The sequence below is a fragment of the Astatotilapia calliptera genome, chromosome 20 (genome assembly GCF_964374335.1).
Source record: "Astatotilapia calliptera chromosome 20, fAstCal68.1, whole genome shotgun sequence".
NCBI classification, from domain to species: domain Eukaryota; kingdom Metazoa; phylum Chordata; class Actinopteri; order Cichliformes; family Cichlidae; genus Astatotilapia; species Astatotilapia calliptera.
The window spans coordinates 32,636,876-32,659,281 of NC_137441.1; the positions used below are offsets into that span (position 1 = coordinate 32,636,876).

Here is a 22,406-nt window from a genome sequence, read left to right on the forward strand (position 1 = left end):
TTAATTGTGACATGCACTCTCTGCACACCTCGTGCTTTTATGCCCATTCCTCCTCATCCAGATTGTCACTTTCTTCTATTATTGGTGCTGTTTATGTGGATTGAGGAAAGTAGTCTGCATATACTCTAGGCAACTTTCACGAGAGCGGCTCCTTAAAAGGAGTAATTGCAAAGAGAGGGGACAGGCCCCGACAGCTAAAGTATACTGGAGTATATACAAGTCACAAGGATTTGCAAGATGTTTGCAGATGACTGCACAGAGCACATTTTACGTGTGAAAAGAGATTATTAGGTTTATCATGCAAAGAGGAAAAATATGGCGCTAAGAGGATCTGAGGGGAGGGGTGTCTGACATGAGAGAAGTGTTAAATGTATACGTAAAACATACACTATTTGCCCAAAAGAAGTCAAGAAGACTGGGGGGAAACTGTATGTGGACGTGCTTTGTGCTGTGTTTCAAACACACTGAGCTGTAATCTCAAAAGGGTCCAAAATCCAACCTGGGAGTCAGTTTTCTCTGTCTCCATCTAGTGTTTCTGGCTGAACTAACTTTCTGAGCCTGGGGAATAAATAGAAAGCCATCGCCTCCCTTTTCCTTTAATGTTAAAGAACAAAACATGTTTAAGAAAAACATAAACTCAGCCGAGAAGACGGAAATCCAATCACAAACTGTATGTTTCTCATCAATAGCATGACTGCGTGTGGACGCACATGCGACTGTGCCTGAGCCCTCTGAAATACTGAGCCCGAATTGACCTGATCATTAGAGGGAGGAAGAGGCTTGACCTGATATTTCCTCTGTTGTTTGGTCAGGAAAGGGACGTTATTGTAAAAGGCCTGTAAAGATAAATAGCCCTGGTGTTGCCATGGCAAAGGCACAAACACTGGTGGTCAAAGACAAAAGAGCACGAGACAATAAATCCGACTCTGTCAATTTTGTTTAGTTTTCAAAGTGTTTTTCAGGGAAATATGGTTTCAAAACAAGAGGCCACATCCATTTTTCCACAGAGAAAGGGAAATCAGATCTTTTTTTTTTCTGAACAGGCCACAGTTTCATCTTGTACATTTTTTTTCCATGGCCACGGCATCCTGATTAGTAATAGGAATATCTGACACTGTATTTTGCCTTTGAGTCAGGAAACTCCTTGTACAGCTGTATACATGTTTTTATAGCCTTTGGAAGAAAGGGTATTGTCTTTAAATTCCTAAGAAGGCTTTATCCAGCCTTCAAATTTTAAGTGGAAAACCATCTTAGGCTCTATTTTTTCCACAAGCTAAACAATGACGAGTGAACATACACCTATGCCTTGTTCCTCAGGTCAAACAGAGTTCACCTCATTAGAACAATCCCGGCTCAAACGCCGCCATCGGTGATTCTCATCTCAACGGCATAAAACAACAACGAGGGAACTCTTTATTTGAGGATGTTCCTTAATTACCCAAAAAATATCAGGTCAAAGCCTTTTACTTGGAACGTTTGCTGCTTTTTATGTCATCAGCCAATCACCATTAAAAAAAAAAACCCTCCGTGGCTATTCTCTCTACCCCTTCCCACACACACCCATCCAACACTTTCCATCTTCTCACAGTCAGGGTAGACGAGCCTCATCAGAAGCAAGGTGCGATGAAGAGCGGCCTTATCACTCCAATACAAGAGCAAACACAGGAGTCTTTACAGCACGTTGTCTCAGGAAGCAGTGCACGGCAAGATTACTGCCCTTTAAGACGCCCTAAGACACGACCAATCCCAAGTAGTCCTTTATCTTGACAGTTTGCAGCTCTTTGTTTGCCTTTTCTGTGAAGCCTGGGGATAAAAGAGCAGCCTCTGTGAGCTGTGTCTGATTAGGATCTAATTGTTAACATTCACTGTCTTTTTTTTTATTATCATCATCAGGCCGGTGTTGCCATACATGCAGCAGGTAGAGGCCTTTTCGGTGTTATGAAGGACTCTTCCCTTGCTGCTCTCGTGTGTTACTCAAGTACTAGTTAGCACGAGGTGGCAGAAGAGGAGCCCCCAGCTCGACATCAACAACAACAACATCAACAAACAGGAATTGATGGCGAGTGTTTATTATCTGGTTTAATTGCTCCTCATCTGGAGGATCTGACAGTTGCGGTTAATGAGAGAGGGAGAGGAGGCACACTCGGTTGGCAGCCAGTTTTCACAGTGTAAGACGTGTAAGTGTGGGTGTGTGTCTGTGGTGAAAAGAGAATAGCTCACATTCCAGCTCAGAAGCGAGTAACACAGAAGAAACATCAAACGGGCCTCGTCGAATTATCGAAACAGGCCTCCGAATCAGGAATTTCAAGTCCACACCCAAACGCATACACGCTCTTACTGCAAACCTGCGTTCGCGGTTAGATAGATACACCTGTACCTGTACCGACAAACACAGGTCTTATCCTCCGCTGCAGGCTGAGTACGGGAATCGGATCCGAGCTGAGACAGGATTTCTCTGAAATCGAGCCTCTTCCTCAGTTTTTCATCTGGCCTGCAGCACACCTGGCTCATGTCCAACCAGGGACCTCCCTGACATTGTGCAGTGTCACACACTCGCATCCAGGCATGGTCTGACAGAGGAAACATCAAGAAGCAGGAGGCGTTCGAGCAAGTGGGGATGCTCAGAGAAGGCCTGGAATAAGGCTCTCTCCTCGGAGAAGGATGTACTTTTATTGTTAATTTTTGCCCCACAACCCAAAGCCAGACGAACACATTAACACAATATAAACACACGCACCACCAGAACCACACACAGGCTCGTTGTCCCATTCATAAATTCCTCCTGTTGAGAAACACGGGCATTTTTAAACAGGGCATACCCGCCCCTTTTACTATTCCAGCTCAGCAGGCCCACATGGGAACAATTAGGGGTGTACGCAAGTTTGGCGAAGGTCCGTAGCAACCAGCTGCATCTGTTTTTATTTACCTTTTTGCTCTGGTGCTGGATAATGTCATGAGCACATCTGCTACTGTGCAACGTAACCGTGGTTGCATGCGTGGTTGACCCATGATTCTGTAATTACCCGCTGAGCGAGATGAAGAGGCCCAACAAACCACTCAAAGCCACACATAGCCTTCCTCTCCCCCTCTTCCTCCCTCCCTCCTCCCCCCACCGTGTCTCTCCAGTGGCATGAAACTCCGTCTGCCTGAGAGCTGGTAGCTGATGCTGAAGTGGCATTTAATGACTCAAAGTTGTTCACAATAGTAATTCTGACTTCATTTTGATGTCATTAGATTACCACTTTCGTTCTATTATGCAGGATTAAAATGTGGTTGTTCTGCAGTGGGATGAGACTGATCACATTCCCTCATCTGTTTGCTTGTTTGTGGTCATGCAGAACAAGCTGCACAGTCTTCTTGCTGGCCCACTTTTAAAGGTCTGAACTAGAAAAATGTCATTTTTGTAGCTCAAATAAGGAGAAATAAAGAATTTGCTCCACAGCATGTGTCTTACTTAAAAAATTGTGGACAAGCGGTCATGCAAGGAGGCTCAGAATAGTCAGAGATGGTAAATTTATGTCTCTGTAAGGTTTCACACTTCTGTATTAAATGAGGGAAAGTTTCGCCTACTTTACTCACATGTTTTGTTTTTATATATATATATATATATATATATATATATATATATATATATATATATATATACATATATATATAATCCTGAAAGTTCACACTATTAAGCATCTTCAGACAGCAAACTCAAAGCGACCAATCATGACAGAACTTGTTTATAATAATGATGAGTGATTATGAGCAATAACAATGAAGACCATATATGGATCACTTCACAGAGTCTGTGTGTGTGTGTTCGTGTGTATATGTGTGTGTATTGGGGGGGGGGGGGGGGGGGGGGGTGCCACCACGCTTAGCATATCCCAGATGTGCAAACCATATGCTCTGACTGAAATTAAAACAAAAAAGAAACAGTGAAACATGAAAGGGATTTTTAACTTTGTAAAGACAGTTAACAGTCGATACAGATAGGCTAATGGCCGAGAGAGGCCACATGAAAGAACCGGGGATGTTGGCATGCTTTTTGCACCACTTATTCCATTTCCTGCTCATAAGTTCACTGAGCAGATGGGAACCAAAGGCACAAGGAAGTTTAGATTTTCTGCCCCACAGACCGTTGTATATGATGCATGTAACTGCGCAACACCGCACGGTTATCATTTAGAGACGCTTTGGTGCATACCGGGAGGTCACAATAACAAAGGTGGAAAAAAAAAAAGCAGTGGGACAAAAACGAAACCTCTTCAGCTATTTTGATCTATACCAGTAATTCTGTATGGGTGTTACATTTAAAGCACTCAAGTGAATAAATTTAACCCCCCCTTTCTATACTGCATATTGGATTTTCAAGAGTTATCTTATGATGAATAAAGTTCATTTAATTGTGCACACACACAAAAACAACTAGCACTGAATCTAGGTTTACTTTAAAAAACAAAAATTTAAAAAAAAAAAAAGTCAAACTGCTTAATTTGGAAAAGAGCATCTGGAGGCAGGCTGTGACCTATCAGGAGCCTACTGAAAACATGTTGGAGAGTGCCCTCTGCTGTTGGTTTAGCGTACTGCAACGAGGGGAGCGACAGCTACAGCTGACATCACAGTAAATCAGAAGCTAAATTTGATCTGTTGTTGAAAAGAAAACAGTTTTTAACACATAAAATTGATTCTACCATCTAAGAATCTTAGAATGACCACTGACAAGCAATCTGTGAGCTTTTATTATGACTTTCTGTGATTTGAGTTCAAGTTGCTCTGAAAGGTGGCATCAGCTAACACGAGGTCTTCTCTTCATCAGCCTGTTTTGCTGCTCGGAAAGAGACGTGTTTATTTAACGCCTGCCTTTGTCTGAGTCTGGATAATGTCCACCCTGAGGCAATAGCTGGCAGAGGTCTGACGGTAATTCTGCTTGCACTGTATAATCAGCCTTCACTGACCACTGCGTCACCTTTCATGACTGCAAACAGATGTATGTGGTACCAGTTGGGTTTAAAAGGAAAAGGAGTAAAATAGGCCTTAAAGTAATTAAGATATATTACTTGAAGAATCATTTCACTTAACTAAATAAATAAATCTAATCCTACCAAATCCACTGCAGTTTTTTCTCCTTTTGCTGTTGTTCATTCCTACTGCTTGTGTTGAGTTCCTGGTACTCTTCATCAGGCTGAGCCAGCGTAGTAAGAGACATATGTGGTGTTTGGGCTGTGGCTGCTGACGTAAGCAAGTCTGACTCTACTGAAACATTTGTAGCTGCATGTAGAAAATCAAATAAACTAGTTGTATTCGTATTAATGTCGATACTGGTGCCATTATCCAACACTGAAGAAGACACATCATCCCTTATTATCTCGTCAGCGTGGATATTAAAACTGCGGCCCTCTCTCAGCATGTGAGGAAGGTTAGTTGTGGGAAACTTTGCAGGCTTGAACGAATCTCTCTCTTTTAGGTTTTCTTCTGGGATGGTGACGAGGTCGGGCAAAGGCTCGTCCGTAGTTACAGTCTCACGTGTAGAGTCGAGTGTGGACGGGCTTATGTTGTTTGGGCCAGGAGAAGATGTGACATGTGATGATGTGTTTTTAGGTGCCGCTGTGGAGATAATGGTGATTTCAACAAAGGTGAGATTAAACAAAAACAATGCCACAATTTAATGACTGGTGCAGTGAATTCTGGCTTACAGGGATTGTGAAAAAACATGATTTGTGACAATGCAGCAAACACAGGTTTAATAATGAAGTTACACGAGTGCGATGTGAAAATTTGAAGCCACATTTTTTAAAACAATTATTTCTACATTCTCAGCAGTAGCTTAACTGACACAAAACTATTTTAGAAATCTTAAAATATATCTATTAAGGATCTTTTTTTCCCCATGTTTTAACATTTTCATATTAACAAAACACTATAAGAAGTGGAACTGCAGGCTCACAATAACTGTCCACAGGGATGCATCCAATCATCCAGTTAAGATCTCTTTATTGCATTGTTACGACATAGTTTGAAAAAATATATATATATCTTGGATCCAATTTCAGAAGCATGTTGTGTCCCTATACACTCCAGGCACTTTGTTAAGTACACCTGCTTGTTAAAGCAAATATCTAATCAGCCAGTGAATGTAGCTGTGTAGCCATCTTTAGTGTGACCTGATTAGGTTCAAACCAAATCATTAGAATGGGGACGAATGTGATTTAAGTGACTTTGAACGTGGCGTAGTTGTTCATGTTCATGTTCATGGGGTTTACACAGAATGGTCCAAAAAAGAGAGAAGAATGGACAAATAACAGTTGGTTGTAACCTAGGTATGCAGAAAAGCACTTCTGAACACATAACACCTCAAACCTTGAGGCAGACGGGCTACAGCAGTAGAAAACTACAGGAAGTGCCACTCCTATCAGCTAAGAACAGGTAACTGTGGCTGCAAAGGCAAAACTTTCAACACGGCAGCCAAAAAAATGCCCCAGAACCAGAAAGCAGGAGAAGCTAACACCGATATCAATCGAGCACATCCCTCAATTTATATTACACAGAATCAGTGACACCATAACATTAAAGTGGACAGATTATAAGTCACACTGTAAGTTCAAGTCCTGGTTCTAGCTTGTGACCCAAAGCCTAACTGTATGCATGCAGTATGTAGTTCCCTCATGAACTGCATTTTAGCTGCAAATATTTACGCAATCATTTTTACTCTCCACTGATTCAAAGAGGCATCTTTTCTGAAGGGTTCTGATAGCAGAGGGGTATGCTAGCAAATATATGACTTGTACTTCCTGACCTTGCTCCCTGTTATTCGTGGAAAATGTGTGCAAAAGCTGTTGATGTTAAATATTTATCCATTTAATTTTCTGCAGGTGTCTTATACAGTAGTAAATCAGTGCAGCGGCATTTTAAATTATATTTAGTGAGCCAAAGGAAAAAAGTGGTCCTTAAAAGAAGAAGGAGAGAAGAGAGCAGGATGAATATACAGCCAGGACTTTAGACTTCAGTGGCTCGAAAGATGAAGTGGTGATGGGTGAGTAGTTTTTCTTGGTGTTTTTTTAAGAGATTGAAACATTTTTAACACTCATATGCTGAAAATGTGCAATCACACTGTGATATATCTAGAAATTGTTCCACTGAAAATAATTGTTGAAGGAGGGATTTTAAAATGAGTGCTATTGATATTGATATGACTGATTATTGCTTTGTGATATTATTTTTATTTAATTTTTTAAACATTCTTTTGGAGGGGTGCAATGAAGAGTGGGAAATGTGAAGAGAGAGCGTAGGGCCATGGGTCAGAGATGAACCTAGACTGGCATCCAAAAGAGGATCCAACCCTGTACAGACAATGTGTACCTAATAAAGTGTCTGATGTGTGTATATTGGAGTGTTTTCATTAGCAGGATTGAAACATTAAGCGTCTGGCTGAGCAACAAACAAGAAGTGCCTGGTGTGACTACATTAAATGCCATGGTCAAGAAAACATCCAATAATTGATCACCTCTTTAGTTTTTACTGTGCTCATCAGCAGAAAACTCACCTATGCATGGCAGCGTGCTCTCCATGGTCCAGTGCATTTTGTGATTTGTCTCTCTGAAGGTGAGCACAGCATCCACCCTGTAGAACGGCTGCAGGAGCCGGTTGTCATCTGTGCAGGGCTGTAAAATAAACCTGGGTTAGATGTGTTACTCTTTAATGAATCCTCAAAGCCGCACAGTTTACTCATGTTAGTGTATGCTTTGACAGCCATGCACTACTATTTGGAGTCATACAGGTTTGTGTTTCAGCACTAACCTTTGTCTGGAGTATTCTGGCTGTGGGAATGGACAGAGTTACAAATTCACTCGTCTCATGCACTGTGAAAGTAACTGTCTGGTTAACTGACAGGTCACTGAGTGTCAGTGTTTCATTGTGATAGGTGCCTCTTCTGGTCAAACCCATTCGGCGTTTGAGGATGTGCAGCACAGTCTTGTCTGCCGTGGATGCGTTCACTGAAATAAAATAAGATGTGTTAATGTGGTTAGTTAGTAACAAGTAATTATATTTGATGTATCTGTTTATAAGTATTTTCACTTGTTGCCAATTTCTATTTGATTACATATATATATATATATATATATATATATATATATATATATATATATATATATATATATATATATATATATATATAATGAGATATACAATGAGGTTGATACATTTTTGGACAATCATAAGTGTTTTTTAAATTTTGCTTCTCTGCACCATCACAGTGGATTATAAACCAAACAATCACCATGTGGGTAAAGTGCAAACTTTCAAATGGTTTAACAAAAATATTGCACAATATGTTTTGGAAATCAGCCATTGTTATATACAGTCTCCTACTTTCAGATGCTCAAAAGTTATCGGACAGTGGACCAGTAAAGCGTTTCGTGGCCTATTTCCTTATTGTTCAAAGAGCCTGACAACTAAAGTGGTTGACCACAGAAGTGCATTACATTTACATTGTTCAAAGAAAAGCAGCTTCATTACATCTAATGAACTCAGGAATGAGTCTCAAAGAGGTAAGCTTGTCATTGTTAAAGTCCACAATCAAGAGGAACCGTCATTAATGTAAATACAGAGGATTTACAACAAGGTGCTAACCACTGGTTAACCTCAAGAAGAAGTCTGGATTAGACTTTGTCAGAAAACATCTAAAAAAGCCTGCATGGTTCTGGTAAAATCAAGATTTGGTAAACTTCTCATACTGTTCCTATTCTCATCATTCTGGTAAACCTGTACCAGAATGATGAGAATAGGAACATTATGCAGAATCAGAGGTAACAGGTCGAGGCAGTGTTTTGGTATGGATGTGTATGACTGCCACGGACACTGAATCACGAGTATTTTCTGATGATGTGACTCCTGATAGAAGTATGAGGATGAACTGTGGATTGATAATGATGCAAAGTAACCCAAGAGTTTCTCAATGGAAAGAAATCTGATATTCTTCAATGGTCAAGTCAGTCACCTGATCTCAACCCAACGCAGCATGTTTTTTAGTTAAGAAATACAAAACTGAAGGCAGAAAGACCCACAAACAAGCAGCAACTGAAGACCTGGCCTAGCATCTCACTGGAGGAAACACAGCACTTAGAGAGCTCCATGGGCTCTAGATTTTACCCAGTCATTGACTGCAACAATCCTCGTGTTTAAAATCATGTTACTTTGTTCAGTTAATGTTGAACATTTGACCCTTTGGATCTGACCTTGAATCCACTGGACCAAGCTGAAACTTTGTAGCTTTAGTTCAAACTATGACCACATACACAACTACTGTGAATACTTTGGAGTTAAGAATATTTTGGCTTTGGATTCAGGACTTTTACATTTAAGTATTTTTAACATTTTTATAACTGATCCGTTCTCTTTAGAAGAGAGAAAAAGAGCAAATGTCCCCACCCCACATGTTTTTATCAACATTAAACAAAAAATAGCCCAAGTGATTTTTACTGATGTAAAGGTCAGCACAGTGACAGGTTTTTGTTATTTTACAGAATATTAACCTTCTTCTTAAACTGCAAAAAAAACATACTATATTTCTATAATAGATAGTGAAAAATTGTAGCTGTTGAACTGTAAAAGCTGTAACACAGATGAAAATACTGTTAAAAGTCCAACATTTATGCCCTCTTTTACGTTTTCCAAAGCCACCCAGTGGGCCCGACTGGAGTCTGTGCCAGGCTGCTTCTGGCCCCCAGGCCTTGTGTTTGACACCCCTGCTCTAATTAAACTCAAACACTCACTATTGTTGTTGGTTAATTTTTTTTTTTTTAAAGGAAAAATAACTTCCAGCTCCAATTCTGTCCTTGTTACCCACCTTTTGGACAAGTTGCTTCCATACTGTAGGCATATCTGTCTCTGACCAGCTTCAAATCCAAAAATTCCCCTTCATTTTCCATTATCTGTATTAACCAAACAGTAATTGAGTACATTTCAGTTGTAATACTAACAATAGTCACTAGGTGGCATAATGCTGTGTGAAGTCTCACATTGACAGGCCTTAAGATCTCCCTCCTCCTGCCCTGAACTCTTATGTCTGTTACATTCACATCAATGTTCATCTGAATCAAGCTGGCATCTTCCAGAGCTACAAGGAGGTGATCGTCCAGACACAGCGACCACTGCAGCTGCAGCAAAAATCAGACAATAAATACAAACAAAAAGTTAGACTTGCTTTCCAAACATTAAACATCTACAGACAAAATTGTGATCATTTAGAAGGTAATCAGAATTCCAGGCACTGAATGTAATTACTACCTCATTATCCCAGTTTCCATAGGGAATTTCTCTGATCACCTGAGGGCACACACAAATTATTTCTAGTAACAAAGCAAACCAATCCTAATATATAAATACAGTTAGGTTGAAATGTGGCAAAATGTTCATTGTTACCTGAACATATTCAGGGTCACAGCGGATTTGCTCTCTGCTTTGCACCACAGACATCACAGGGCACTTCATTGTGAAACTGTGATGCAGGCTTCCAAATCGATTCATCCTCCGCACCAAATTTAATGTTAAGACATTAAAGCCATTCTGAAAAGTCAATATAAACACAGATCATTATCACCACCAAGCCCAAGTGCAAGGCTAAAAGATTTGAGGTTGTAGATATGGATTGCATATTTCAGAAAAGAATGCCAAACCTGCTGCCAAACAAAACACCCGGTGTAGCTGACTCTAAAAACGTAGTTATCGTCGGGGTCGTTTTGCAGTGAGAATCCACAGGCAGACAGCTGGAGATTCAGGTGGTCCAGAGATGCAAGGTTGGCTTGTGAAAAGCAAGCAGTGGTTCAGAAATGACATGTTCAACATTAAATGAATGCTTTTTAAAGTCATTTATCTTGTCATAAAGATATACCTTGGATACTTAGCGCCCTCGACAGCCAGACCCTGAACTCCTCAATTCTTGCACTGTGCATCCACATCTCCATGTATTCAGGAAAGCAAACCACATTTTCTTCTGAAATTGCAGCAGGTAGATTTCTCACAAACACTAGGAACATAACAGCTTTAGCTCATAAGTGAATAAATGTTCACCTGTTAATCTTGCTGCAGAAGTTTGAATCCATTCTTGTTTCTGAATGAAAAATGCGCTCTTTGTGATAAAACACTGCAAAAAACTGTAGAAAAGAGCATCGAATGGAGCTTATATTTGAAAGACGATGTAGATATAACATTTATACATATCGCTGTTACTCACATAGCAAGGATGCCTACTCTGATGTGATCCATGGTGAAGTGATGGAAACGTCTGTGGATAGTCTTATTTGTAGGTGAGAGGTGGTGTCACTGGCCTGGATAGGTTAAAGCACAGGTGTGTTTACTTTGCTTTGTTAAAAGGCAAGTGAGAAAAAAAGCTTAAAAATAAAAGAACAATTGCTGTTTTGAGCATGTGTGAAAATAAACTTTACAGGATTGTGTCCTTTTGTGTTTGTCATCCATCATGAATTACCCCTTTCACTTCCAGTGACCTCCTTTTATTAACCTTTATTGCTTTCTTGACATCGATGCAGAGATTGTTGCCCCTGTAATAAAATCTCACTTTACTTTACCTTCTATTAAATTGCGTCTTTAGGCACTTTGTTACTAGCAGCCTGTTGCAAAAACACATGATCATTTTATTGGTTGAATTTAGCAGGTAGAAATGGTATTTTACCCTGACAAGTTGATTCTCAAACTGCTGTCAGCCAAAAAAACGTCTTTTTTTTTTTTTTTGGCTTATTCTGTGTTGCAGAATAAAGGTTGTCATACCAAATGTTGACTTTCAAGCTCATAAGAATTGTGCATGCTCAGTGTTTGCCTTACAAACTGTATTTGCATGGATGTTTGCACATATTTTATTAATTTTCTGCAGCTATTTCCCTCTATCCTGTAAATTCTGTTTGTATGCATTTCGAAAACATTTTGTTCATTCATTTATGTCAGGGTACAGGGTTTTATGTACAGATTGTTAGGGAGTTACATAAAAAAAAATTCTAAAAAACGAATTGTAAATACAGTTAGAGTTACTTAACATTGAAAACGATTAGATTTGGTTCCTATTGTTTATTATTGTGTCAGTGATGTGCTTTAAAAATTACCACGAAGACCGGAAGTTTTAGTCTCTGTCTCTGTCTCCAATATCGGGCAATAATACTGGCTTACCAAAACATCGGTCGGACTTTTCTTTTTTTTTAATTTCTTCAAAACATTACACACCTTTTGTTTGGGCTCCTAGCTTCCTGTGAGACTTCAAAGGGTAACTCGGGAGCATTATCCTTGGCACAAACAAGTTACGACACTTGATGAATGTAAACTAATAAGGAAGATTAGGTTTAACTTAAATTCACAAACGGTAACTGGCAATTGATAGTCAAAAATTAATCTATTCAGAAAACGTTTTCAAATTAATTTTTTGGCAGCCCCACAAATAAGAGTGCACCCTCCCAAGTCGATGATGTCATCTTTACAAGGTGAGCATCAGCAGCCATTTTGTTAGCTAGCTTGAGGTTAAAAGAGGTTAGCCGCGTGCAGCTGTATTGATATACTCGCTTTGGTGGTGAAATTGCGTCGAAGTCGATAACTCGTCGAAGTTGTTATTGACGTACAGTTTTCGGCCACGCGCTCGTAAGCACGAGGAGGAGTCGTGTATTTGTTGACAGCGCGTTGTAAAACTGGACGGCCATTCATTTTTCGAGCTGACTTGAGTGTGCTAGCTCAGTGGCTAGCTGGCTAACTTGTTTACGAGTGTCATTTCTGGCAAAGAAAGCGTCCCGGCTTTCATGCCACCAGCTGTTAAACGCGAAAGAGTCGCAGAGTGACTGTTTCACGCAGTTCGCGTGTCTGCGCTTGTGTTACATTAGCTTCGCGCACAGTTAACAGAAGTAAACTAAAAGCCAGGGGCAGATCCGCTCGCACCACTCCGGTGTTTACTGATAACTTGAGCTCTCTCAGCTGACCGTGCTTGGACCAGAGCTCAGCCATCCTGGACACCATGTCAGAGCTTTACATTCGGGTGGCTGAGGAAGAAAATGAAGAACCCATGGAGATCCCGTCAGAGGACGATGGCACTGTTTTGCTGTCATCTGTAGCAGCGCAGTTTCCAGGGGCTTGCGGGCTGCGATACAGAAACCCAGAGACCCAGTGCATGAGGGGAGTCCGGCTTGTGGAGGGTGTCCTGCACCCACCGGAGAACGACTGGGGAAACCTAGTGTACATTGTCAATTACCCCAAAGGTATGCCAGGTGTTTGTGTCATTATAAACATGTAAGCAAATTGACAACCCTGCCCACAAACTGCCTGTTAAGTTGATTTGACTATAACTAGTTAAAAGTATCAATACATCGTATTACAATTAACGCTTTAATCCTCGGGATTGGTCCAAATTTGAACATAAAGGTGTTGTTCATATTGTAGTGAAGCTGCTTTGCCCAACACCTGCGCTGTATTTTAACTCGTATAAAAATGTTTGTGACTGTACAGTAGTATTATATTACAAAATTCAGCAGCATCACAAATTGGAGCCTCCAAAAGATACCTTAAAGAGAGATTACTGTATTAGATTGGTCTAAAAAAAACACAAATGACACCAACAAAAAAACATTGTGAGGCAGGTGACTGAACTGGATTAAAGCTCTGTATTTAATAGCTTGCTTACTGAATGTGATCAAATCCTGCAGCAAGGTTGTGACAACTGTGGAAAATTATAACAGATTAGTTGATGCTGTTATGGCAACATGTTATTGAAATAGTAAACACAGTTGTATTTCAGTTTTTTGTTTGTTTTTGGGTTTTTTTAATTTAGGGGAGCTTTGTAAATGTATAAGACAAGGGTTTTTGATTGCTTTTTTTCTCACTGGCATGATTTATTTATTCTTCATAGATAACAAAAGAAAGATGGAAGAAATAGACGCTGCCACAGTTGTGAAAATTAAAAGGGGCTTTCAGAAGACATCGGATCTTATTGTCCTCGGGTTGCCATGGAAAACAACAGAACAAGACCTCAAGGATTATTTCAGTACCTTTGGAGAGGTCATCATGGTGCAGGTATTGATGTGTCATGTGACTGTGAATGTTTTCTCAGTTCTTTTCTAGACATTGAGCGCAACAAGGGTATGACTTTTGTTTGTGTACTAATGAATTTGCTCACCTCGCCCATTTTCAGGTGAAGAGAGATGCAAAAACTGGCAATTCAAAAGGTTTTGGGTTCGTCCGGTTCACCGACTACGAGACGCAAACCAAAGTCATCGCTCAGAGACACATGATTGACGGGAGATGGTGTGACTGTAAACTTCCCAATTCAAAGGTGGGTTGGGCACGATTTTTACCGTGTCTCAAAGAAGTGCTTTGGTAGAAATTGATTTCTTCAGTGAATAAGGTTTGGTATAAATTCATTTTTAGGTTTATATGTAGGCTTACAGCACCTGTTACTGCTTGTTGATCTGTGTCACACGTTAAAATACATTCACTTCAGATAAGGATTGGGTTTCCACACTTACAAGCAGGCGTTTTAAAGTCATTGCAGTGGATTTTTAAAAAAACGTTTAACACAGGTTACAAATGTTGATTAGCTTTTGTAAAACTGAATCTGGATTGTTGAGCAGCGTGACTTAAAATGAAATGGTGGTGCCCGTTCTTCCTTTCAGGCATGTCCCGATGAGCCGATGCGCAGCCGTAAAATCTTTGTTGGTCGCTGCACAGAGGACATGACAACCGATGATCTGAGGCAGTACTTCATGCAGTATGGTGAAGTCACAGACGTCTTCATTCCCAAACCTTTCCGGGCGTTTGCTTTTGTCACATTTGCTGATGACCAGGTAAGAGTGACCTTAAATGACGGCCTTTGAATATGAGTAGATGGTATTATACAGGAAGAGTGAGAAAGACCTAATATGTATGTTTAGATAAAACAAAAACAAATCTTTAATATCAGTAATTATATGCATATAAGTTTGGTGTAGTAGTGGAAAACATGAGAGCTCAATTACAGATTTATACTGTAAATACCTCATGATACCTGGTATTTATAGTGTACGGAGTATTTATTTACCTGTAAGAAAAAAGAGATACACAGACTTAGTAACTCATTTCTTTCTCAGGTTGCCCAAGCTCTGTGCGGAGAGGACCTGATCATCAAGGGTGTCAGTGTGCACATCTCCAATGCTGAGCCCAAACACAATAATAGTAGGCAAATGATGGATCGAGGGCGTTTTGGGGCTGGTGGGTTCAATCAGGGCTATGGCAGTAATCGCGGTGGACTAGGCAGCGGTAGCGGAGGGGTTAACTTCGGGGCTCTGGGTCTAAACCCAGCCATGGTCGCGGCTGCTCAGGCAGCGCTGCAGAGCAGTTGGGGAATGATGGGCATGCTGGCTAACCAGCAGGGTCTGACCACAACGGCAGGCACAGCCACTACAACCAGAGACCAGACCTATAGCTCTGCGAGCACCAGTTACAGCAGCCCAAACTCAGCTAGCCTTGGTTGGGCTCCAGGCACTAACACGGCCTCCAGCAGCGGCTTCAGCTCTGGCTTTGGTGCATCTATGGAGTCTAAATCTTCTAGTTGGGGAATGTAGATAGCTACGAGCTAACTCTTTCTGTTGCTATAAGGCTGACCTGGTAAGTATACATATGAGGGGGAATGGCTTAGATATTATGTTATTTAAAAAAGAAAAAATACACTGCCTTTTATTTTGTTAAAGAGGAAATTTATACTTGTGTGTGACTTACGTAGTCATGCATTGAATGGGTGAGAAGTGTAGTTTGTTAGTGGAAGCTGCCACACTACCTGGTTTTGTTTTTTGAGAATATGTTACACAAATTTACTGTGCATGCAGGATAAAATAATTTATAAACATGCACGAGTATCTCAAGAGCCCCCTGATTGCCTCTTGTGAAATGATGGGCTTTCTATAATTACATATAAGTATATATATATGTATGTATGCATTTGATTTTATCTTTGTTTTTGTTTGACATCTTTTGGAAACGCCTTCATGGAAATCTCTTCTGCAGTTCACCAACTCTTTCCCAATTTCCCGGGAGGAAGCGCCTCATTGGCAGCAATGTTCGACAGATCTCAGTATCATTTCCCCTCCTCCCATGTGTAAATGCTTTGTCATCCAAGAACACAGCTTCACTCTGCATATACTGTATTAGACGGTGGGTGTTGTCTTTTTTTCCTCTCCCCCTTTTTTAATTTTTTTTTAATTTTTGGGATATAGAAATTTTGTCTGCTGTTGTCACTTTTTGAGATCAGTGAGTGGGATTGGTGTTGGCCCGAGTGAGAGTGAGCGAACGGGAGAGCGAAATGAAAGAAAGCGGTGTGAGTAGGACTGTTGGTGCGGAGTTTTTTCTTTTTTTTGTTGTTTGTTTTTCTTTTGGTTTGTTTTGTTTTTTAATTCAAAAGAGACAAATGCCTGCGAGAGTTGAGAAGAACCTGTGGCTTTGTGCGAGTGTGAGAGGAAGAAACCAGTACGAGTGTGTTCACCATGCCCATCACAAGGACATTTATTGCATCTCGAGATCCCTACGGTCTCTTTCTCTCATTGTTTTCTATCAACCTTAAATCTTTAAAATCACAGTGAAATGTCAAGTGCTATGAGTATTTGTATCCTTTTGTAGCCTTCTCTTGCTATCTGATTTGACGTGAATGCTGTGTCTGGTTGTGTGCTTTACTTTCTCCTTGTTACCACCCTCTCTGTGTGAAAATGTGACCTTGTGCTAGTGAAGTCTGTGTGGGTGGGTGGGGTTGCGGGACACTGAAAGAGTGCTGAAGTTTGAAAGCGAGCTCAGAAGTTGATGTGGTGAATGTTTGACAAGTTCCCATTGAAAGTTTGTGTTTGAAGTGGTTACGAATGCATTTTCTATGTTTTGTGAATAAAGGGAAGTCTGAAATAAAATTGAATTTGACTAGGTATAATGCCCTCTTGATAGTCAATTATTTTTAACTTACTTTACATTAATTGAACTGCCAACACTTTAATTCACATGTATAGGGACCTCGGACACGGAAAGCCCAGGTTTTCGTCTGAATGAAGGTTGGAGTCAGTTGCGTGGAAGACGAAGCCTTTGTTGGGTGTGCCGGTGCAAACCACAATGAACCTTAATCCTGAAAAGGATCTTCTTCACCTCACTTGCAAGAAACCTTGGACCACCAAATTTAGAGCGGACCATACTCTGTGACAATCAAGGTATTTTTGGGTTTTTTGTCATACATAAAGATGTCACAGTTGGGACGAAAGTAACACCTGCTGCTTGGCAGCGATCATTCCTTTGTCTGGTCCCCAATCTGTGAGACAGGTCTTGCCTTTCTAAAACTGGGTGTTTGTCAGTAAACACTTTATTCTTTTGTCTCCCAACAGTCACTGACATCAAAGTATTAACCAGTCGGGTGTTTGATGTGGTTAAAAATGATATCGGTGTAGCAGGAAGCTGTCTAGTTCTGTTTACCTTGATTGTTAAGTGACTGAAATGTATCACCTGGCTGTTCTTTTTCTTTTTTTCATCAAAGGGACTTAACTGACTGAACAGCAGCAATTCACACATTGTATTCTGACATATTAGTATTGCATTGTTAAATAAAGGTTTGGAGTTTTTAATCATTGTGGTCTCTCAATGTAGATAAAATGTGACTTTTTTTTCAGGCCATAATCTCTAGTTTTCCTTGCTTTTAATCCATATCTCTTTTTAGGATTTATTTGAAAACACGGATACAGTTCAGATTTAGTCTTTTTGTTAAAACGGCTCTAGCATCCTGCAGAAAGCTAGCTCATATATAATGTATATAGAAGATTGACTATATAAACAGAATTTTACAGTCTTTGTTGGTGGATGTAATTTATATTTTCCTCCTGATGATGGTGCTGTTGTACAGTTTTTGCTGATTGTTGGACAGGACTCACATCCCCTTCATATATTAAAATTTGTTGATACTTTCCATTTTTAAACGGCTGTAAGAGTTTGTGAAAATTTCTCTGCACACTCAAGACTACTATGAAACTAAACGTACAAATCATCAGTTGACAATCTGGAATGCGTCTCTAAAGGTTGTATTTATGTAAAAGCAGATTGTTGGTTTTTTTTCCAAAAACAAAACAACTTTTATCTAAAATCTTTTACACTCTAAATTACTTTTAATAATGTGTGGAAACCATGTGTTTTTATGGGCTGTCTGACAAGGTTTCTGCAAACTTATTTTTGGTGTGAAATTATTTGAGATGAGCTCATTAAAACTGTACATAAATGCAGAAATTGTGATTTTTAAGAACTGAAAAAGGGCATCAAAACCAGATCAGTTTAAGTTTTACCTAAAAAATTAAATGAATAACAGAGAAGTCTGTACATCTCTCAGAATTACTCTGCAATAATACCAGAAGTACAAGATAGTGGGTTTAAATATTTTCCTTGTGCTTAAACATAACATAGCCATGATCTTTAAAAGGTCCTCCTAGAACTCATTCCCCATAGAGAATAACCTTTCTCACAGTGTGATTTAAGGTGGTTTCTCCCACTGCAAGCAGGTTGCAAAGGTTTTCCAGAGGAATTTGTCTCAGCCTGATCTTTTCCAGGATGCAGTCTGGTTTCTGAGAGTGCTCTCTGCTGTATTGTCAGAGGTATGCACCAGGACTGTTTATCTGAATTAAACAAATGGGTCTATGAGAAAAAATTCTGTATTTTCATATGACTTGCAAGCAAAATTGTACCTAGATTTTTGTTTTTATAATTAAAATTAAAGTGGAGAACCAAGTGTGCATACGCCCAAACCTCTTGTTCCATCAGTCCCAGGTTGTCAGTGGTTGGTGGAGCGTAATATTGACGTACCAGACAAAATAATCTCACTCTTACTACACCTGCTGCACTCAGTCTCAGTTAGTTAGATCATATTTTAAGCCCTGCAGCCTCATTCATACACCCTCAAGCGTGACGCACTTCCAATTGACGTCAGTTCGATCCAAATTAAACCTCTCTCCACATACCCACGCATTTTTATGGGGTTTTTTTTTGTGATTTATTGTGATGTAAGCACAGAGTTCAAAGCTGTTTCTTCTGTTCTGCTATTCCTATAAGTAATTTTGAAATTTTACACAACATTTAGAAAGCATAATCTATCATTATGTTTTGTACTTGTATTTAATTTGCTTTATGTCACGAAGCAGAAGTATTCAAGCCTTTAACACTTAAGAGTTGTGACTTTCTGTATTTGTATTATCTCAATAACAATGAGCCACCACTGCATTGTGTGATAACTTCTTTCATTATAACCAGTTTGTAATTTACTTTAATGTACTTGACTACAATAAACGTTCAAGTTCTAAAGATGAATTTTTAAAAAACTAAAATCTTCTGCCTTTTAAATTAAGAAAATTAACTAACGAAGCTTTGCCAGCCAGTATTTTAGTACACAAGCACAATTACTGAGCTGCTTGCTTTTTAAGGGCCCATGAAACCACATAAATTTTCAGCACTGGACCTGTATGTAAAACGCTGTTTTTAATGTGTCTTAAATGATTCATAGAAATGATTCTGATTTGGGGTTTGATCTTGACTAAAATCAGTGTTGACCGTCATCCAGTCCTCCTCCTCCTGCATCGTCATCACGCTGTCTGGTGTCTCCTTGGTGCCTGCTTTGTCTGCACATGACTCAGAGGTGTCATCTTGCACCTGCCCTGCCTTAACTGAGCTCTAACAGCCTCTTGTGCTCTAATGCAACCCCTGCATGGCGTCAGGCCGCATTAAGAATACAAGGCCCTATTGTAGCGAGCCTCGCTCTGATAATAAAGCTGCATGTTTATGGTACTCGAAGTGTATATATGTAGTTAAGCATTGAAATGACGGAGTTTATATTGTTTTTGTTCTGCTGTGTACCCTTTCAGGATCAAAGCTCTGACATGAAGAGTCAAATGAGCTCTTTGAAGCGTCCCAAGATGGCCAAATGAAAGCCTGATGTTAACATCAATATGGTAATCACCAAAGCTATTGCAGCGCAGGTGCACTGAGGCGAGGCTTTGTTTACTGTTTAACAGCAGGTGTAATAACAGCTGTGACACACTCCTGTCAGGTACAACAACCATCACTGCTGTACGAGTTAAAGCAGTCTTGTTAGCACAAGACTCTTTTTACAGCGGCTGGGAATTTCCTGACAAGCCTGAAGTGCTTAAAGGATTACATTTTGGTTTTTTGGGTTGTTTTTTTTTTAAAAATCAAGATAGTTATAAAATACACTTTATGAACGTAGAAACTGAGGTGAGTAATTCTGGAGAGTTGAATGTGTTTAAGGTGAGAAGGTGTTTTATGCTTTTAATGGGCAGCTAACTAGACCAGTACAGGAAATGAAGGTAATTAAAGCTGTGGAGTTGTATTCAACTTTCACAGCTGAAAGTGTTGCTGTTTTTTGGTCATTACTTTAACACCACCAGGAAGCAGCATCTGCTCTCAGTGCTCATCCCATTTTAACCTCCTAAGACCCAGTGTCCACATATGTGGACATCACATTTTGGGTTGGCTGGACCACAGTACAAAATTTTGCTCTACAAGGGCCTGATATCCACTTACAAGGACATTGTGCTGCCACTGCCATAAAAGACATCTACAGGAAGCGGTGTCTGAAAAGGGCTGGGAAAATCATCAAAGACCCCAGTCACCCATCACATGGACTCTTCACCCTCCTGCCCTCTGGGAGGCGCCACAGGAGCCTCCAGACTAAGACCACCAGGTACCGGAACAGCTTCTTCCCCACAGCTGTCAGACTCCTGAACTCTGCCTCCTGACATCTGACCCACGTTAACACATGGACTGAACATACAGACACCCACAATGGACAACTGTACCCTCAAACACACAATAATAACATGGACTGAACCACCACTCACAACCACTAGCACTTTATATAGCCTCTGTAGAAACTATCTACACCAGGGGTGTAGATAGTCCCGGTCCTCGAGAGCTACCGTCCTGCAGCTTTTAGATGCATCCCTACTCCAACACAGCTGAATCAAATGGTTTGATTACCTCTTCAGCATGCCATCGTGTTTGGCAAAGGCCTGATAACAAGCCATTCATTTGATTCAGCTGTGTTGGAGTAGGGATGCATCTAAAAGCTGCAGGACGGTAGCTCTCGAGGACTGGGATTGGGCAGCCCTGATCTACACCCTCACTTATCTTAACTGCACTACTGTATAGCTCTGTGTAAATAATCATTCTGTACATTCGATAATCTTTAATCCTACAACTGTTTACAACTTGCATAGTTCCCATTTCTGTATAGCTGTATATCTCAGATTCTGTAAAGTTATTTATTTCATATTCTGTATAGTTTTTCATATTTATATCCTGTTCATAGCCTGTACATAGCTTGTACTCACTACAGCCTGTACATACTTATAGTTATAGAATATTCACAACATACATTATAACATACCATAATAGACCCATTTCTGTAATATACTCACATATCTATATTATTGCTAATATATATTGTAATATATCTATATCACTAAAGCACTTCTGGATGGAGGCAAACTGCATTTCGTTGCCCTGTACCTGTGCATGTGCAATGACAATAAAGTTGAATTCTAATTCTATTCTATTCTATTCACTGTTCTATTGACATTTAAAACGAATATCCTCATATGCAGCTATCAGGCGCTTGTAGAGCAAAATCAGGTAAAAAGATAATTCTTTGTTTTTGATCTTATCAGGCCCCAATCAGCCCAAATAGCAAAGAGAAATTAAAAATTATTACCCTTAAAAGAGTTCAGATCTTAGGAGGTTGAATATTCACACTCACTTCATTAGATGTACCTTACTAGTACTGTGTCGGGCCCCCTTTTGCTTTCAGAAATGTTTTAAGTCTTTTAAGCACAGATTCAGGACGGTGATGAAAAAGCCTTCAAGATTTTGGTCCTTATTGACATGATTACAGCTCATCGTTGCTGCAGGTTTCTGACATGTACATCCGGGATCTGACTCTGTTTCAATTCAATTCAATAGGGTTATATCCTAATGGAAGCAGCCATCAGGTACACTGTGGATAAGGTGAAACAATGCTCATTTGATACTAAAGAGCCTAAAGTGAACTCTATAATAACATTACACCACCAGCAACCTGAAACACTGATACAACTCCATGCTTTCATGTTGTGTATGCCGCCCACTGTCTCTGGAAAAGTGTTGTTTTAAGCACTTCTTTGAGAACTACTTCTGCTGCAGCAGCCATTGTCTTGCTAAAAAACGACCTTCTGCAACTCAAACAATTAGCACATTTTTTCTAAAACAAACGTCTCCAGCCAAATAAGTGCTCACGAGGAGCTGGCTAAATGAAAGCCAGTGACATTTGGCCATTTTCCAGTTTTGAAGACAAAATATTAAAAACTTTGACAGGCTTTACACCCCACGTCTCTTCTCTCCAG

At 40.0% G+C, this 22,406-nt stretch overlaps 2 protein-coding genes across 8 annotated transcripts in view; one reads left to right on the forward strand and one right to left on the reverse strand.

The window, feature by feature from the left end:
• ciroz (ciliated left-right organizer protein containing ZP-N domains) overlaps nt 1-12,359 on the reverse strand; it is a 30,521-nt gene extending 18,162 nt beyond the window's left edge. The window contains exons 1-12 of one of the 2 annotated variants that reach the window (XM_026153744.2): nt 12,220-12,359; nt 11,222-11,315; nt 11,059-11,141; nt 10,880-10,981; nt 10,665-10,789; nt 10,411-10,554; nt 10,276-10,314; nt 10,008-10,145; nt 9,836-9,920; nt 7,786-7,982; nt 7,532-7,649; nt 3,931-5,595 (exon numbers count right to left, since the gene is read on the reverse strand). In XM_026153744.2, the coding sequence (XP_026009529.2) occupies nt 5,090-5,595; nt 7,532-7,649; nt 7,786-7,982; nt 9,836-9,920; nt 10,008-10,145; nt 10,276-10,314; nt 10,411-10,554; nt 10,665-10,789; nt 10,880-10,981; nt 11,059-11,141; nt 11,222-11,253 (1,569 nt within the window). In that variant the 5' untranslated portion in view covers nt 11,254-11,315; nt 12,220-12,359 and the 3' untranslated portion in view covers nt 3,931-5,089. Of the gene's footprint in view, nt 1-3,930; nt 5,596-7,531; nt 7,650-7,785; nt 7,983-9,835; nt 9,921-10,007; nt 10,146-10,275; nt 10,315-10,410; nt 10,555-10,664; nt 10,790-10,879; nt 10,982-11,058; nt 11,142-11,221; nt 12,072-12,219 lie in introns of those variants that run through there. The other variant, XM_026153746.2, reaches the window with a different exon arrangement.
• On the forward strand, nt 12,188-17,597 carry tardbpa (TAR DNA binding protein a). Of its 6 annotated transcripts, none has more exons than XR_013904201.1 (7): nt 12,188-13,235; nt 13,883-14,046; nt 14,165-14,305; nt 14,646-14,816; nt 15,099-15,615; nt 16,012-16,158; nt 16,995-17,597. XR_013904201.1 is itself a non-coding variant. In XM_080295225.1 (6 exons), exons 1-6 carry the CDS (start codon nt 12,995-12,997, stop codon nt 16,104-16,106), a joined length of 933 nt encoding a protein of 310 aa, XP_080151351.1. In that variant the 5' UTR covers nt 12,188-12,994; the 3' UTR covers nt 16,107-17,597. The 6 variants fall into 6 exon arrangements, 2 of the variants coding, with proteins under 2 accessions (XP_080151351.1, XP_026009533.1); XR_013904202.1 differs by having other exon boundaries at nt 15,099-15,219; XR_003270790.2 differs by having other exon boundaries at nt 15,099-15,183.
• The last annotated feature ends 4,809 nt before the right edge of the window (nt 17,598-22,406 follow it).